Below are 16944 nucleotides of genomic sequence, written 5' to 3'. Positions count from 1 at the left end.
ATCGAATCCTAAGCTTAAGAACTTATAAATCTGATATGTATCTTCCAAAAGAACTTTTAAGATACCAATCCTTATTTATAATTTCTTTAATAAAATACACAATCTAACCTAAATTACGTTCCGTTTTGCATAACACTGAGATTAATATTATCCAAAATCCATTTTTGTTTTTTGTTCTTTGCATTGCAAAAACCCATAAAAATATTCACTTTACTTCCGAATTCGAGACACTTGGTGTTGCTTACCAGCTGATTGGTAACTTCATCAAAGTGTAAACTCTGTCTTCCTCCAAGATTATGGCAAAAGTTGTAACCCAACTGCAGATTGGATTGCACTTCAGCACAAATATTTCCAACCACTCGCAGATCATTAAGGTAGCTTAGTGTCCAGTTTTGAAGAGTATTGTTTGCCTTACAGGGTTCCAAAACGACAAACTTACTTTCTGCACTAACTGTAAGACAAATTTGGGGATGCTCCAGAGGTCTTACATTTCCCATCGCAAAATCCGTTCGATTTAAAGGTTTCATCAGCCAGAGTTCCGGCATAACATCATTTATAAACGACTTGAAGGATTGGCAGTCGTATTGTTGGTATAACTTTCGAGATTCACGCAGATCGCCCACTGAAATATTTATAAGATGGGGCTGGTATCGATATATAGTCGATTTTAAAATAGGATCGTCTATCCAAAGTTCCACAATGCGTTTGAGGTTCTGAAAAATAGTTTGTTAGGAAAATTATTAGTTATCATTAGTCTCCTACCTTTGTTACTTTTTTGCTTATTTTATAGAGGTCACCATATCGCCTTAAGTAGTCCTGATCCGTGGGCTGCAGGTGGCCAACTCTGGAGCAGGGAACTTGAACTATACGTCCACCACTTCGCCAGACTTTAAAGCTGAGTTCTAGTTCCGCACCACCAAAACCCTGGAGTTCTGTATCGAAATTGGAAAGGTCCTGAAACCAAAGTGTTCGAATGGCAAACACAGAAGTCCTTACAGCAGCCACTCCATAAGGTCTTGGTAGCTGATATCTTCCATCTTTTGTTAGAGGAACTTCCCTTCGCCTCAAACTCCAATCATAAATTCCAAGTCTCTCTTCAGATCGATGGTAAGCCAAATTCTGTTCATCAAGTTTATCCAAAATGGGTGTGGCCAGAGTAAGACTTTGCTCCGAAATTGTCTCCAGTAATGGGACCAACCAGCCTTCGGTGAACTCAACTTGTGCATCTACGAAAACGAGGTTTTCTCCTTTGGCTAAATTGGCAGCAAAATTGCGAGCTTTGATTAAGCCCACTTTTTTGTTAAGGTGTATTATTCTTGCCTTTGAATGTATATACCTGAGGACATAGGTTTCAAACAAGAAAACAGATAGTTTTTCCTTCCAAAAGTCCATGTCACTGTGGTCGTTCACTAGAATGAGTTCCACATAGAGATGACTTGGAGTCCTGACCACCAAACTGTGTAATGTCCTTAGTAAAACCATAAGTTGTTCATTTCGAAATATTAAAACAATGCTGGCTGGTTTCATTACATCAGGATCATCATAGTATTTGAACTTTTCACATCGGGGATCTCTTAAGTCTGGCAATGATCGAAAAAGTGAAATTCTCTCTGCTAGCCAAGCATTGTATCCATAACGCTGCCAACCCTGCGTATAAGCGACGATTTCTGAGGATGGCACACTTAAGTAGGAGCCTGTTCCGTTTTCACCCAATCCGGGATGGGAAATAGATCCCATTAGTCCATTCCAGTGGCTCAGATCTAAGTGCAGGAGTAGAAGCACTAGTAGGATCCACAGGGGTAAGGCAACGATTTTTAAAAATGGGTAATTTAACACAGTGGTGTAAACTTCCATGTTCATTAAGCAACTGATTATTTAAAGTGGAAAATTTTATACTTATACTTAAAATATTTATAGCGTTAAATGTGAATTAACAGCTAAGTTAGAATTTTGTTTCCGTTCACTAAACTAGGAACTTCGCATAAAATAAATCATTCTACGAATTTAAAGAATATTTACTTATTAATATTACGGGAAAAGTTTTCATCAAATTATCTCAATTTCTTATTTTAAATTTATTTTTGATTTTAATATTTGTGGGTGGACAAGTAATATTAAAGCCCACTGTGCCTTTTAACATAACGTATAGGCATAAGACCCACTGTAAAATAAATTCAAGAAACAACTTAACTGTAAATATTATCCATATATATTGTTTTCTCTTTCTTCATGTAAGTTAGCTTTAAGAGATCTTTTTGTATGTACGCCCGTCTCGCTCACGGACAAGCGAGCAGAGGGATGAACAAGAATAGAAAAGAGACTTGGATTTTGACTCTCAAGAACGGCGAACGGCGGTTGTGAGAATAAAAGACATAAACGAAAAAAGCTAACCAGTAGTGAGTTTTATACTATTACATATTATGATTAAACTTTAATTTCTATACAAAAAATATATGTATTAATGAATGAATTTTCACATCTAAGGATACAGAAACCATCTTGCCAAGCTTTATTTATTCGGCTGAACCGCAGCCACTAGAGAGTTCCCCATTCCCCGCACCTGTCACATACGTGCGCATTATGCATCCATCATTACTCATGCCATAAACGGAATCCACTTAATCTCGCAACGAAACATCCAAAACATTTATTAAAGACATCGCACGTCGAGGGTTGCCCGCCCCCCAGAGATCCCTTCGCCCAAATCTTCAAGATATTCAAGCAAAAACTGCAACAAAAGGTACAATTTATAGTTCGACACCCTTGCCGGATATGGCCAACCCCCAAGTTACCGAGGGGAGCACACGCCAAGGACATTGGGTGGGTGGTTTTGTAAATGAATTTGCTGCCGCCCCAAAATTTGGCAAAGACCTTGAAAAAAAAAAAGACGAAACGAAAAGTTAAGGGGAGTGTTGGGCTTTTGTATGGAGCGAATGGGGGGACTCGAGGTGAGTGATAGAACTTTAAGCTCAAACGCCCGACCGTATGCAATGAATATTTACGACGAGGTCCTCTGAGGATTACATTGTCGGGCTTTTGGCCTGGTGGGCTTTATGCAATTGTGCGCAAGTAAAAATCTAATTTATCCACCCACCACCACCCACCGGCGTTTTGTTTGACAATTGCCTGAAATGATGGCAATGCATTGGCATGAGTTTGGGTCTGCCGGCACGTAATTCTTCCGGTCTTCCGGGGGAATTCCCCCACTAAAGCAGGCTGGAAAAATCGCTTCGCTTACGCATATCAATGCACCCTTTTTTCCAGTACTGAAGCTACCGAAGTCCAAGGATTTGGGGTGATTTTCCAGCTTCTGGGGTTGCTAGCTGCTGGATGGGTGGTGGTTTCGGTGGCTCAGTGGTTTAAAGGTCCCAATCCTCATCATAACACCACATGTTCCGAAATTTCAACGGCGTCGCAGCGTCTACTTCATGTAGATTTCTATCTATTCTATTGTCTGACTTTGTCGCGTGCTAAATTTCAGCATTCATTCCGTTTGATGAGGCGCAAAGTTGTGGAATTTATTGCGTACGGGAAAGAAGTTAAGTGGATTTTACGTAAATTAATGAGTTTGCCATTGAGGGGGGTTGATGCTGGCACTTCTCGAGGCTATTTAAATTGCTATACAGGATGCTAGGCCGTTGGTCATGGTGGGTTGAGGAATGCTGGTAGTGCTATTGGATCGCTAAAAACAGATCGCTAAAGAGGATCGCCCCTGCAGTTATTGTTTCGCTGATTTATGCAGCAAATAATAAACATCAACTGAATGCCGTAAAACATTAAGAGCGCCATCAGTTGGACATTCTGCTGTCTCCAGTGGCTAAGCACTGGAAGAAAATATGTTTAGGTAGATTTTCTAAAATCAAATTGAGGCAAAAGATTAAGCTAAGGTGCTTGTTAAGCTTAAGAAGTCTTATCAGTTTGAATGAAGGCTTATCAGTTTGTTTCTAGAAACTTGCCTTTCGAATTCTGATCTGTTAAAACTGAAAACTCTTGGTCACCCATCCTAGTAACTTATATATTTAAATTCAACTATTTTCTCTCTCTGTAGCCATCATAGTGGACACACAAAGCACCCACAATAAATTTCACTTATCAAAGTTTTCGCTAGCCGGCGGAGACCAAAAATGGAGCAAAGGAAAGACGCGGCGAAAGCCATTCGAAAAAGAACTGAAAAGAAACCACGACGCCAACGATGACAACGACGACGACTAACTTTATTGCATAGCCCCAGAAACAGATACTCCTGCCCAACGCACTCTGAGGAGGAAAGGCGACAGGCGGGGGCATGGCTGGAGGAAAATTAAATGTCTTTTGTCAACAGACATTGCAAAAGGAACGCTGGAACTGAAGGATGGTGGTCGTTGGAGCGGGATCTGGCCAAAAGACAACGAAAAACGAACGGACAATGACGCACTTTTTGGCCAAAAGTTTGCCCACTCTGATATGCATTAAAGGCGAATCGAAGGCGAGGGTGTTGGTCGATGGGCGATGGTCGATGGTAGATGGTCGATGCTATAGCCATGAAGAACTCCAATGGAGCGCAGAGCAATCTCGCTGTGCAAACTGGCATCATAATGGGCCACTTATCATGGCAATCACTCAGCAGTCAGTCGGGGAGTCTCGCCTTTGCAGTGAGAAAAAATATTATATAAGTTTGGAATTTATTTAGGATTTATTAAGGTGTACCAAACTGGGCCTAGAAAATAGAGAAATGATGTGGAAAATTATAGGTTAACTTTTCTCAGTTAAGTTAAAATTTTTTCTTCGTGTGTGGAGTGAAGACTGCAACTCCAGCGTTATGTTCATGGACACCCCAGAGTTTCGTTGGCAACTTTGCTTTACTTCTTTCCGATACTCAATCGTCGATTGCCTTTTAATACTTTGGGCAAACACATTAAATGGAAATTTCGTGCAAGACGACCAACACCCATCCACCATCCATCCTTTTGGCTCAACGAAAGAATAGCATGGCCTCGGGGGTAGAGCTTTTCGGACTGATTTTCCGAGAGTGCGGGTGAGCCATGCAAAGTGCCGGCATTTTTGGCAAACAGCAAACGCATTTTTCATGTGACATTTGCCAAAAAAAAAAAAAGAAAAGAGGAAATAATAAAAGCAAAACAAACTTTTGCCCAAAAACGTAGGACTTTCAGTCGACTCTGTTTGATCTCTTCACATTGCATTGCTTTCCAGAGTTTTTCTTCTTTTTGGTTTTTTTATTTTTTTTTTGGCAATCCCCCATCTTTGACGGCCTGGGAAATCCTTCCGTCAATATGCCCGAAATACAGTTTGGACATTTTTTCTCGTTTCGAGTGTTTTATAAATAAAAGTTCGCTTTTTCTCACTCCGCCTGGCTGGCTCTAAAGGAAAAAATTTCTGTGTGTTTACTTTGAAAATTGCTGTGATTCGGGCCAGTTCGTTTGCATTCCTTGGGAGCAGGGCCAAAATAAAAAAAAAGAGAAATGGGGAAGAGAGGAACTCAAGTGGCCTCTCTTGAGGGGGTTTAAAATTGAATGATTGTTGAATTAGCAGATTAAAATTATTCGCCCTGAGGTGGATTGCCATAATGAGAGTTTTCAGGTGGCTTGCGGTTGGGATTAATGGAAATTAATATCAAAACTAAACAAAGATATATTTATCAACATAATCAAGAAATTATTTACATTAGAAGAAGCTTAGTTTTTCTATTAAATTTTGATTAAAAATACTTTCAAAAACAAATCTCTTTTGATATAAAAATCATTTGATTATTCCCTTCACATCTGAAGTGGAAAACTAACACTTATAAATTAAATCCGATCTAATTTTAGAGCCAAAACAAAACTAGAAATAAATTGAAAATCAAGTTCAAGTTGGCCATGTGCTAGGGTATCTTCATCTGTGTATCTACTTAGGCATTCGTATCTGTATCTGCATATTTGTACATCTATCTGAGAAGCTGGAGCAAGCAGGAGCCGTCTTTCGGCATTCTGAGAGAGTGCCTAATTAATTGTCAAACATTGCGCGCTATGTGACGTTAATAAATGTCAACTAAATGAGCTGCATGTACGGAAGGCAAGCCAGGCGAGACGAACTATGTACTAGACTAGAAATGGATGTGGTAAGGGACTGAGAGAAGGAGGGGTGATGTGCATCCCTAAACAGATGCTGATGATGCAGACTGGGGCTACTTAGTGGCGTTGCCAATGCCACATGTTGCACTCGCCGCCGAAAAACAAATGAAAACTATTTTAAGCCGATTGTCTGTCGAGTGGCAGGCAGGTGTGACTGAGACTTTGTCATGCACTGAAAGAAAAAAATATGAGAAAATTCTAAATATTTTTGGCTATTATATAAAGTTGAAAGTTTTACTAAAACCTTTTTATATTTATATATTTTATAATATTTTTAGATATTATAGATTTGAATTCCTTTTTGTTTGAATAAAGAAAGAATTTTGGTACAAAATTGAAACTTTAGATTAGGATTTGAGTAAAGATTTGCCATATTTTTTCGCCCAGTGCACATCCGTCTCCTTCAAATCAGCCCCTGCATCTCCTCGATCTGTTTACCAAATTAGATGCATTTGAATTGATGTGCGTGCATAAATTACGTCTCAAATCCGAATCTCAATTCGAATCTGGTCTTGCTCTGTGGGCTCCTTGGGTTGGGTTGGGGTTGGTGTTGGGGTTTTGGTTTTGGACTGCCTGTGGACAAGTTTAAATTAAATGTTTAACATTCAATCAGGAACGTTGGCTAACTCCAACTACTACTCGTAACTTCAGATTGAATCGAACCCCTGTGTGTCTCGGCAGTTAAAATGCATTTGTAAACTTTTCTATTTGTCAGTTGCGAGTTAAGAGAGAGAGAGCGAGAGAGATACCCAGCTTCGAGGTATATAAACTTATTCAGCACCCCCTTCCTTAACAACGCCCTCTAAACTTGCAATCAAGGCAACTTCCTGCCTGCCGCTTTCACACTTTAATTTCCGGTCTTTATTGTTATAGTTTCTTTGGGTTTGTGTTACGATTTCGGCTTGAGTTGAACTCAGTTCTGGTTGAGTTCAGCTGACAGGCTCTATATATGGCTCAAGTGGTTTCGGTGATCTGTCATTCGAGGACGGGGGGGGGACTAGGATGTGGACAACCGCGTTTTGGAATTGAAAAGTTAGACAGGAAAATTAATTAACATGAAGACGAGCAGCAGCATTTGTGGAATTAGAAATGGAAATCTAGCAAATTGAATGTGAACTAGCACATTAGCCTGAACTATCATTAGTTTTAAGTCACTTAAAACTCTAAACTTAAAATCTGTAAAATTATAAATAACAACCTGTACTTTGGTAACTGATAGCATCTCTCATTTCGAACGTTTTTAAACTCCAGCTAAGGCCCAACTTTCCCTAACTTCCTGATATATCATTGACATATCATCCAGCTGAACTTTCGCATCTGGCCCCGGGCTAACAACCTTCAGCAGACACACACAAAAAAGAGAGAGACTTGGCAAGCTGGAAACGCTTTTCACCTGCATGCAAAGCCACCGAGGAAATCTCCTCTTACCTTGGGTCATTTTCAGCAAGCCAAAGAAGGGTTTAATATGGTGAAACGGATGGGGGGGTTCCCCCTCTCTCACACACACACACACACACACACACTTAACCCACCCGCACACACACTTGTCTCATTTTGGTATTTGTTTTACGTTGAAAGTGTGAAAGCGGCGGTGAGGTGTGGAAAACATGGTATAAATATGCGCTTGGGGTTAAATTCTATTTGAACTTTCTACATCGGTTTTTGTACTGTGGCAAAAAAGAGGGGCACAAACAAGGGAAATGGGGGAGGGGGTTAGCATTCACACTTTCATTACAGTCTGTAGAATATATATATTGCACCCCCGGGGCATTTGTCACAATCCGCAGTCAGAGTCCGAGTCAAAGTCAGTGATGGACCCTCAATCCGTAGTCTCTCAGTCGCTATATTTGCATTGAAATTCGCCTTTCAGCGTCTGCCATGCGGAAGTTCTCTGTAGAAAATTGCATTGGAATTTCCACTTTTCTTCAGATCCGAGTATGTAGGTAGGTAGTTAGGTAAGTACGAGGTACCTTTGGATATCTTTTTCATCGCAACAATGCAACGCAATTAGTTGATAGCACGCCTCGTGCAACTCATTTCCCGAACAACAACAACAACGATGGGGAAAAATAGGAAAATAACGCCCAGTCACGCGGCTACATTAATCAACATTGGCTTCAGTACAGCGTTGCAAGTTGCTAGTTGTAAGTTGCACGTTGTCCGTTGTCCAATGTGCCGGTGCCAAGTTGCAAGTTGCCTATTGCCAGTTGCATTCCACTCGGATATAGGTGCCGGCTTCAGTTCAGCTCAGGCGGCTCAGTCAGCTCAGTTCCGAAGATTAATTAAGGTCAGCAGGGGAGTTCAGGCTCAAAAGAATGCCGCCTTGGACGGCTGACCTAGTCTAGTCATGCCAACTAATATGGGAACAGAGAGAGGTGGAGCCTCTTCCCTCACTTCCTCTTCTCTACGCTTCCTATGAAATTAAATTCCTTTCACGCTTAAATTCTTACACTAAAAAAGAAGAATTTTATCAAATTTTTAAGTTTAATATCAAAGAGAGAAAAGCTTAAAGCTACATTTTCTAAGATGATTTCTTCTCAGATTTCGGTAGTTACTTTTCATATAAAGAGTAGAGTAAGACAATTTCTAATACCGTAAGTTCCTTCCATCAAATCTTAATCCCAGTGTTAGCAGTCAGCCCCATACAGAAGACAAGTTAGAGGACCAAAAATTTGACTTGAAGGCTTCTTGATGCATGTCGAATGCAGCGTAATGAGCGGGGGGTGGTTCACCATATGTGGTCGCCCCCCAACGATATTGTTAACGGGAGAAATGTACGATGAAATCGGCTTCAGGAGTCATCAAACATCATCAATTTAATCAATGGTCAGCCCATTGGGGTGTCCAACCCAGAAGGGGGAGTGCTAAAGTGGAAGTCGCTGCACTTCCAAATTGCAAAGTCAAACGGGATGAACTTTTTTTTGCTGGAGGGGGTTGGCTAACCCAGGGAAGCTTACAAGTAATTAAGGGTGGCAATTTTAAGACAAATCCTTGGGGGTAAGGTGTTTCCTGTGAATGATTCGTTGGATCGTTCATTCGGATTGGATATGTAATTGACGGGGGGGTTTGCTTTTGGGGTGTCGCTTCTGTCCCTCTGAAGTACGTGATAAGGGCATTAATGATGGCTAAGCCGCCACCTTCCGACAACCAAATAAAACTTGATGAGTTTCAATTATTCTTCAGACAACCAAGGGAACCACTGATGATGAGAAGCAGGATTTTAACTATGAATGCCTCGAAAAGCAATAAACTTCCGTTCAGTTCTTTGTTTAAGTTCGTTGTTAAAGAAAGTCATCAGCTTGATTAGATGAGTATACAAAATACCAAAAAAAAATAATTGAATTTTAATAGGAAATAAGAGTTGAAAGTTCGCTTTTTAAAGGGAAATCTTAAAGATGAAAGGTGAACTCCTTCTTCTTAAGCTTAAAGTCAAAGGGAAATGAAGGAAGTGGCCTCCCACTCCCACCTTGCTCATGAAATATTAGTCAAAGAAAATTAATTTTCTTTTCGCCTTTTCATAAAATAGTCTGAATTTGAAAGGCCAAAGCTGCCTTAGGAAGTTTGAATTAATAAAATGATTGCCAATTTATGATAGAGCAAAGGCTGTGGCCAATGGAGTTGCACTTAGAAAACAGCCAACGGAAACGGAATTCTATAAATTTGCTAAGCAATTCTAATAAATTAGATATCTACCAACCACAACTCCGGGAATAAGGATAATTTACGGTCAAGAGGCCTGCACATCCATCACACATCCAACTTGCACCTTGCAGAGCTGCTCTGTTTTCATTCTCAGCATCATTCTAACCACAGGATCTGAGACCAAGGTCTTCTCATATTATATCAAATTGCACCTGCTGAATTCATTAAATTTTGCTAACGATCTGCCTGAAAGCCAACCCAAAAAAAGAAAACAAAACAAAACCAAGCTGAAATATTTGTCTTCGGCTGCTTAAAGTGCTGCAGCACAAACATCATTAATTTTGCACGTAATTATGTGAGCCAAGTGGTGAAACACCTAACCAGAAAACCAGACCAGAAAACCCAAACCCCCAGAAAAACCAAGCTGCAAAAACACAAAACTGTAAATCAGTGCAATTAAATGCGACTTTTCAACAAAATGTACCGAAAATTTATGACAACAAACGAGACTAATTACGCGGAAGGCAAGGAACAAGAAACCTCTCTGATGATGAAGTTGCCGCAACGATGAAACTGTGGCGACACTCTAGATACTACCAATTGAAGGCAATAAAATCTCTCTCTCTCTCTCTCTCTGTCTCTCTTGGCCAAAAGGCGCGACAATAAAGCCCTAAAACGAGTATGAGAAAACTAACATTAATCAAGGACTTAATGAGTAAAGAGTCGCCAGTGGCAGGACTTTATCGCCAGCTACTCATCGATATTTTGGCCAGCAATACATCAAACCTGAAGTACACTTTAGATTTGAGGCACAGCCCACTTAACTAAACTGACAGTTCAGCTGCTACAATTTAGTCGATTAACGTCAGATCAGCCAGACGATCCAGATCCTTTTGGAATCCCTGTCTTAAGGGATCATCAGCCCATCGTTCTTTTCTCGTTTTTACTCTGTTTTTTCTTTAGGCTTTCGGCCTGGCAACCTGTCGTCATCAATTTTGTGGAGTCGTCTGGTCCGTAAAACCAAAAAATGTGGCAGCTGTTTGGCCCGGTCAACAAACAACGGCCAAAATCACTAAGTGGCCCTGAGTGCCGCAGGTAGCTGCCAGACGGCAGGAGGCACGATCATTGATCAATGATCATCAGGACAAAGGGCAAGCCAAAAGGGAAACTGATAGTGCACTTGGAGAAAGAAAGAATAAAGAATCAAGCGAATTTATTTTCAAAAAAATATTTATATATTTATTTTACTATTTCTTAAATATTTTAATGTCAAAGTGAGTAAAGTTTGTTTGATTTTTAGGTCTAAAATTTTTAGGATTTTTAAGCCTAAGAAACTCTCCAAGCTGTTGGGGATACTTTTACCTCAAGTTAGTATCAAAGTAAAGAAGACATTTATTAATTTATATTATTAACTTTTAGTTATTAAAAGTAAAGATTCTGAAAGTAAAGTAAATGAAAAGTAAAGAAGAATCCTTGAAAATCGAAAAATGAAGAAATATTTCTCATATTTTTCCCCCAGTGTTTTATTAAACTCAAGCAGTTTGCAGGTGACTTTTTACCTTCTGCTTCTCCATTTGAATTATGAAATTATGCATCTCAAAAGAAAGTTAATCCCGCAGATGCGTATTCTTCAGAGATTTTCCTAACGTTACATGATATGTGACCTCCAGATCTCTATCACTCCCTGGCCAGGCAGGCGGTCAATCCAAAAGTATAATTAAAAATCGTTCATTTGGCTCTTTTCGATTATCTTTGTATACAGATCTATTGATTGGGTTTCCTGGAACCGCGATGCTGTTGCTGGCTTGTTAGTTTAACCAAGCTGAAGAAGGAGAAGGAGAAGCTGCGGCTGACCAGTCCATTGGGCCGGAATTAATGGTCAGCAGCAGCAGACTTTCGGCTCCATCTGTTGGCCAAAGGCTAGAGAGAGGCCATACATACGATTTTGGTGGCCTGAAATGAACGCGTGTCTGCATTTAATTTAATAATATGGTGTCATGTAGCAGTTGTTAGGATGCGCTAAATGCCCCATCCTTTGTCTACTCTAAAACCCGGACTGGCATCTGTCTGGAGCTGGAGTTCGAGTTCGAGTTCCAGTGTAACCCAATCCCAGACCTTCTCTCGTAGACAAAAGCAAGCTGTTCTGCATTCTCGACCATCTAAAGACCTGACGTTGAAGCTGTACCAGAACATGAAACTCAATGGAAATTATAGCGAAGTGTTGTGAGTTTTAGGTAGGTTCGGACTTTTGTATGCTAACAAGGGCGTGCGCTGAATGGCCCTTAAAGTAGGTGCCTGAAAATGGTGTAGAAATTCCCTATAATTAAATACGAGAAAGTGCTTAAGGATCCTTCAAATGAACAACTGCCGATAGCTGATCTAGTTACTAGTTAAGTGCCGGCTCTTAGTTTGCCCTTCTACTTAACAGCTTAAGATTGTATCTTTGAGTATGTGAAATAACCGTGAGATATGATGCAAATACGAGATAGGTATCTCTACTAGAGCTGACCGCACACACACCCTTAGATGTTAGATGATAGTTGGGAAATGCTAGACTTTTCTCTTTATAAGGATTACTATTTGGCTTACTGATTTAGGTTAGCTAACCAGGGTTTGGAGTGTTCTTTTCCAGAATGCCAATCAAATATTCACAATCTAGCAATCCAATCTCTTCTTGGCCAAAACAACATTACCACTCACTTAACCAGAGCAGAGCCAGCATATCTAGAAAGTGCTCATGTTTTTATTTTGCATTCATGTTAGCATCCCATAATTCGTTTGATATTATTCCCTGTTTTTTACGCACTCCCACCCACTGATTATCATGCTGTGGAATGTCCCATCAGTGGAATGTCCTGGCACTTATTACATATGCAAATGGCAAACAGATTTATATACACCGAAAATGTTGACAGGACTCTGGCAGCCAACTTTCCAGCTGTGGATGAAGCAACCCACTGCATCCCCCTCAATAACCATTCAAATGCAAATCCCCAAACTAATTTTTGTTTCGACAAAATATTCACGGCTCGTTGCACTTTGTGGGAGCTACACATCAAACTCGTACAACCCTTTTGCCAAAAGGGGGTTCAGCTGGGTTCAGCCAGCTGGTGGCTGGCAGCATGGCCAATGCAGGGGACACTACATAATACAATCGTAAAATTTGCCACAAAAGCCACTTGGAAATATTAAAAACAGCCGCACAGGACAATGACAGTCATGTTCTCCAATAAATCGCTTACGCAGAACTTTTCCCCCCTGTCAGAGTATGAGGAGAGGAGTGATGAAAAATTTTCCATTTTCATTTCTACATGTAATAAAATCTAATAATTTGGGGGTTGCGATGCCAATTTCTGGGAGGCTGCCGCCGCTGACAAAATAGCTACAAACAATTGGCAACACTTGTGTTTGGTATTGCGGCGGCGGCGAGGAAAACCCTCAAACAACCCTCAAGTAGTGCACTTGCCAAGGCAGAAGGGTATAGAGGGGTGGTGTTTGAGGGGGGGTTTTATCCAAGAAAATTGGGGGAGTTATTGCAATCAAAATGAAATCATTTTTATGCGATTCTCGATCCCCGCTTTCCCTTACGCACGACAAGTTTTCCTCTGATATATGAGATGTAATTAAAGTCCGGACCACGAAATCAGTTTTGGTTTAGTGCAATAGTTTTGCGGTGGGTGGTTCTGACGGCTAACTGTAGTAGTGAGTAGAGTGGGTGGCAGGCGGTGGGGCGTGTCGGTTGATTGCAAATTGGTCCATGGCCTGTTGGTGACGTGTCTTTGATTACGCCGCAAGTCGCTGGCGCTGTCATCGTGGTGGTTCCCGGCTTCTGGATGTTGGCTTTCTGGGTTTCAGGCTTTCTGGCTTCTGGCCGAGATTCACGGACTCCTTGCTGTTTGTTTTTAATATAAATGCAAATTTCGCCAACGGCATTCGCCAGGCGTCCATGGCACATATGTGTGTGTGTGTGTTAGCCTGTTCCGTAGATCTGTCATAATTAATATTTTGAAGCTTTGGCCACGGCATCGCAATGCGTGCGGATGTCTAGTACTAGTTGCACGACGCATATTAAACAGGTTAACTCCAAGGCACTCAAAGAAAAGTCTTTAAAGATTAATTTTGATTTAATTTAATGCTTAAATATGTATTAAAAGTATATATAAATTAGAGACTATTATAGAAGATCATTACAAACATTTCTGAAAGTTCAAAACTTCATTTTCAGTCTTAAAGTTAAACAAGAAATGTTTCTAAAATTCATATTAGATAAGTTAGAACAATAATAGTTTTATTTTTAATAAAAAATTTAATGAAATAACAAATTTAAAACATAAATCATCGAACATATTTTTCCGAGTGAAGTTGCCACAACTATGCCGCCGGCCTTTGAACAGTTTTAATGCAATCTAAAGTTTTTGACAGTCCCGCAATTCAGTTTCGGTATCTGTGTGTGTGTTGGTTCCAAAAAGGATCATAGTCCTGTGTCCTGTCTCCAGTGACCAGAGTCCTGTGAGTGTCCTGTCCTAGTCCTTTTCCAGGGCTGGCAACCCGGGTGAGGGTTTAATTTATGACTTGCAATTAGCAGTTGGCAAATGTGTAATTTTCATAGATGCCAAGGCCTTACGGAGTTGATATATAATGATAGGACATGCCCAGACAGGATATTTCTAGGCTAATCGAGATTTGAATTTGCAAACCAAAGGCAGTTTAAACTTTTAAGTGGAACTAAATTGTCCAATATTAGGCTGCCATTTAATTGTGGTAATCTTACGCTTTTCCCAGAAAGTTTGAAGTCTCGCCAGTAATTTGTGTCAAAATATGAAACCAAAACTGGGTCAGAGTTAAGCCAAAAAGCTTATCATAATAAATTCTATACTAAGAAACTTTAATCTCAGTCTAAAGAAGTTTTTCATTACAACGATTTATGGCAGAAAATAAAAAGCAAGCCAAAGTTCAGTACTCGAGATGCCTTAACAATTCAACGCACTGCAGCCTGTAATTTCTTCGCTCCAGACATTCGTTTTCTCGGTTCTCCGTAAGCTGCAAAGGCAAGCTTAAATATTTATAATGCTGTCCAACACTTGGTTGACCACAACTGTTGGCCTGGCCAAGAACATTGACCGCAGACCCAAAAAAAAAAAACAAAAAAATCCTCTAAAAACATGGCAATCGAAGGGGAGGGAAAAAACAATAAATTGATTTTTGTATCTCCTCGACGAACAAGTGCAGGATTCGGGTAAAAGGAATATATATATATATATATCCGATCCAGAGTGCTCGCACACGCCCCGATAATTATGAAATTTGAGGCAAAGAAAATCTAAAAACCCAAAAAAAAATAAAAGAAAACAAATTTCTACAGAAAGCAAAAATCAATTTATGGAGCCAACACGCCCCGAAAACTTTCGAGCGGCGACGTTTAACTGCAAAACGCCCAATTTTCAAGGCGTGCCCGAGCAACAGACATTTGAAAGGATACAAGGCAAGGAGGAGGACGACGAAGGAAGGACAATGCCGGGCCGCAACATATGCGAAAGGGATAATAATTCACTGGCCAAAAGGAACGATGGGAACAATGGTCACATAACTCAGGCCAGCCAGATGAACTAAGGACATGGATATATATATATATATATCTGAGGAGGTATCCCTAGCTGACCGACCGCATTATGAACTCGGGATCGGCCCTAATTCAAAGGACACGCGCACAGCGGGCGATGTGCGATGTCCTTTTGGCCAGCGTTTGATGTGCGGCGGCGGCTAGGAATTGACATTTAATGAGCAGAAACCTCGCTCCCACGCAGCACCCATGGGAGTTTTATTTCTGAACACTCAAAAAATTATCTTAAATTTGATAAATTATAGATTTTATATATATATTTAAACTTAGTTAGTTATAAATTAAGGAAATATAAAAACTGAAAAAGAGAAATAAAGATTTAAAAGAGTTTTTAACCCACTTAAAGTTGACATTATTAAAATTTTCAAAATTAATCCACAAAAAGGAACTTTAAAATATGAAAGAAACTAGTTTCTAGATTAAAATGTAGCATTTAATATATTTTTTTTAAGTGCATTCTCTTACATAAATCCCGGCTAGGCAGGACCTCGTTTGTGCAACACCTTTTGTTATCGCCAAAAACACTTGTCCTGAGCTCCCTGACTCCCTCCTAACCAGTGCACTGGGCAACTACAACATTGTTACCTGTACATTGTGTCCCAGGTTTGTTGTCTAGTGTCGTCCGCCGTCTGGTCGATGGGGATTTTCGATTAGCTCTCACACATATCAAAATCGGACATTAATTGTTTTCAGGTTCGTGGCATGTCAACAGCTCCGCCAAGCACGTCGCCTGGCTGACCATGGTTTTTCTACTCGATTTATCTGTCTAGCCGGATAAATTTTATGGATTTGTTTTGTTTGCCGTTGCACTGAGATTGCAACAATTACTTATGAATCATGAATCATGTCTGCCCAGAGTCTAAGTCTTAACGACTGGTTTTAAGGAGTCTATTAAGGCGATTTTTGATGGCTAGATAGGTCGTAGGTCTGGAAAGTAAAATATTTGGTTGTCAAAAAAGTCTTGCGGCATAAAATTGGTTACAATAATGCGATTCAAGTCAAATATTCGCCGTTGTGTTCGATGACGCGTTCCCAACGAGATGCCAACTTCATAATGCCCCTCTCATAGAAGCTCGCTTCCCTATTGGAAAAACTCGGAGCGTGGCGCATCTTCGACCACCTCTACACCAGAACGAAAACGTTGATACCATCGTTGTGCGGTGGAAATGGAAACTGTATCTGGTCCATAAACTGCACAAATTTTATTGGCGGCTTGAGATGCATATTTGCCTTTATCGTAGTAGTACTGTAAATTATGCCGTATTTTCTCTTTATTTTGCTCCATGATTGCGACGCTATAACTCACGAACGACTTAAAGGAAAAGACAATTAATCAAACGCGTTTTAGCGCGTGAAATGAGCTTTCCAAAAAGGTATAGTATGACCTGATGCGACGAATAAAACAAGAACTACGCGCTTTTTAGCGCCAACTAGCCAAAATACTGCAAGACTTTTTTGACAAACTAATATTATGGGAACTATGAGATAATTTCTGATTAAAAGTGTGAAAAGTCAAAGAAAATATAAATTTTATGAAGAGAACTTTCCAACAAAGGCAATCTGTAAATCAAA

At 40.1% G+C, this 16944-nt stretch overlaps 1 protein-coding gene across 1 annotated transcript; it reads right to left on the bottom strand.

The window, feature by feature from the left end:
* Nucleotides 1–113: 113 nt before the first annotated feature.
* LOC108118178 (putative polypeptide N-acetylgalactosaminyltransferase 12) lies at nt 114–1854 on the bottom strand. The gene is made up of 2 exons (XM_017230737.1): nt 763–1854; nt 114–713 (listed from the first exon to the last, which is right to left on the bottom strand). Exons 1-2 carry the CDS (start codon nt 1852–1854, stop codon nt 114–116), a joined length of 1692 nt encoding a protein of 563 aa, XP_017086226.1.
* Nucleotides 1855–16944: the final 15090 nt, after the last annotated feature.

Source organism: Drosophila eugracilis, unplaced genomic scaffold (genome assembly GCF_018153835.1).
Source record: "Drosophila eugracilis isolate 14026-0451.02 unplaced genomic scaffold, ASM1815383v1 contig_2154, whole genome shotgun sequence".
NCBI classification, from domain to species: Eukaryota; Metazoa; Arthropoda; class Insecta; order Diptera; family Drosophilidae; genus Drosophila; species Drosophila eugracilis.
This window is presented reverse-complemented; position numbering and strand designations above follow the sequence as displayed.

Excerpts from the sequence above, each read along its gene's own strand:
- LOC108118178 (XM_017230737.1), bottom strand. The coding sequence starts at position 1,854 with ATGGAAGTTTACACCACTGTGTTAAATTACCCATTTTTAAAAATCGTT. Across the intron at positions 714-762 it reads TAAGCAAAAAAGTAACAAAG|AACCTCAAACGCATTGTGGA; the intron begins GTAGGAGACTAA and ends ACTATTTTTCAG.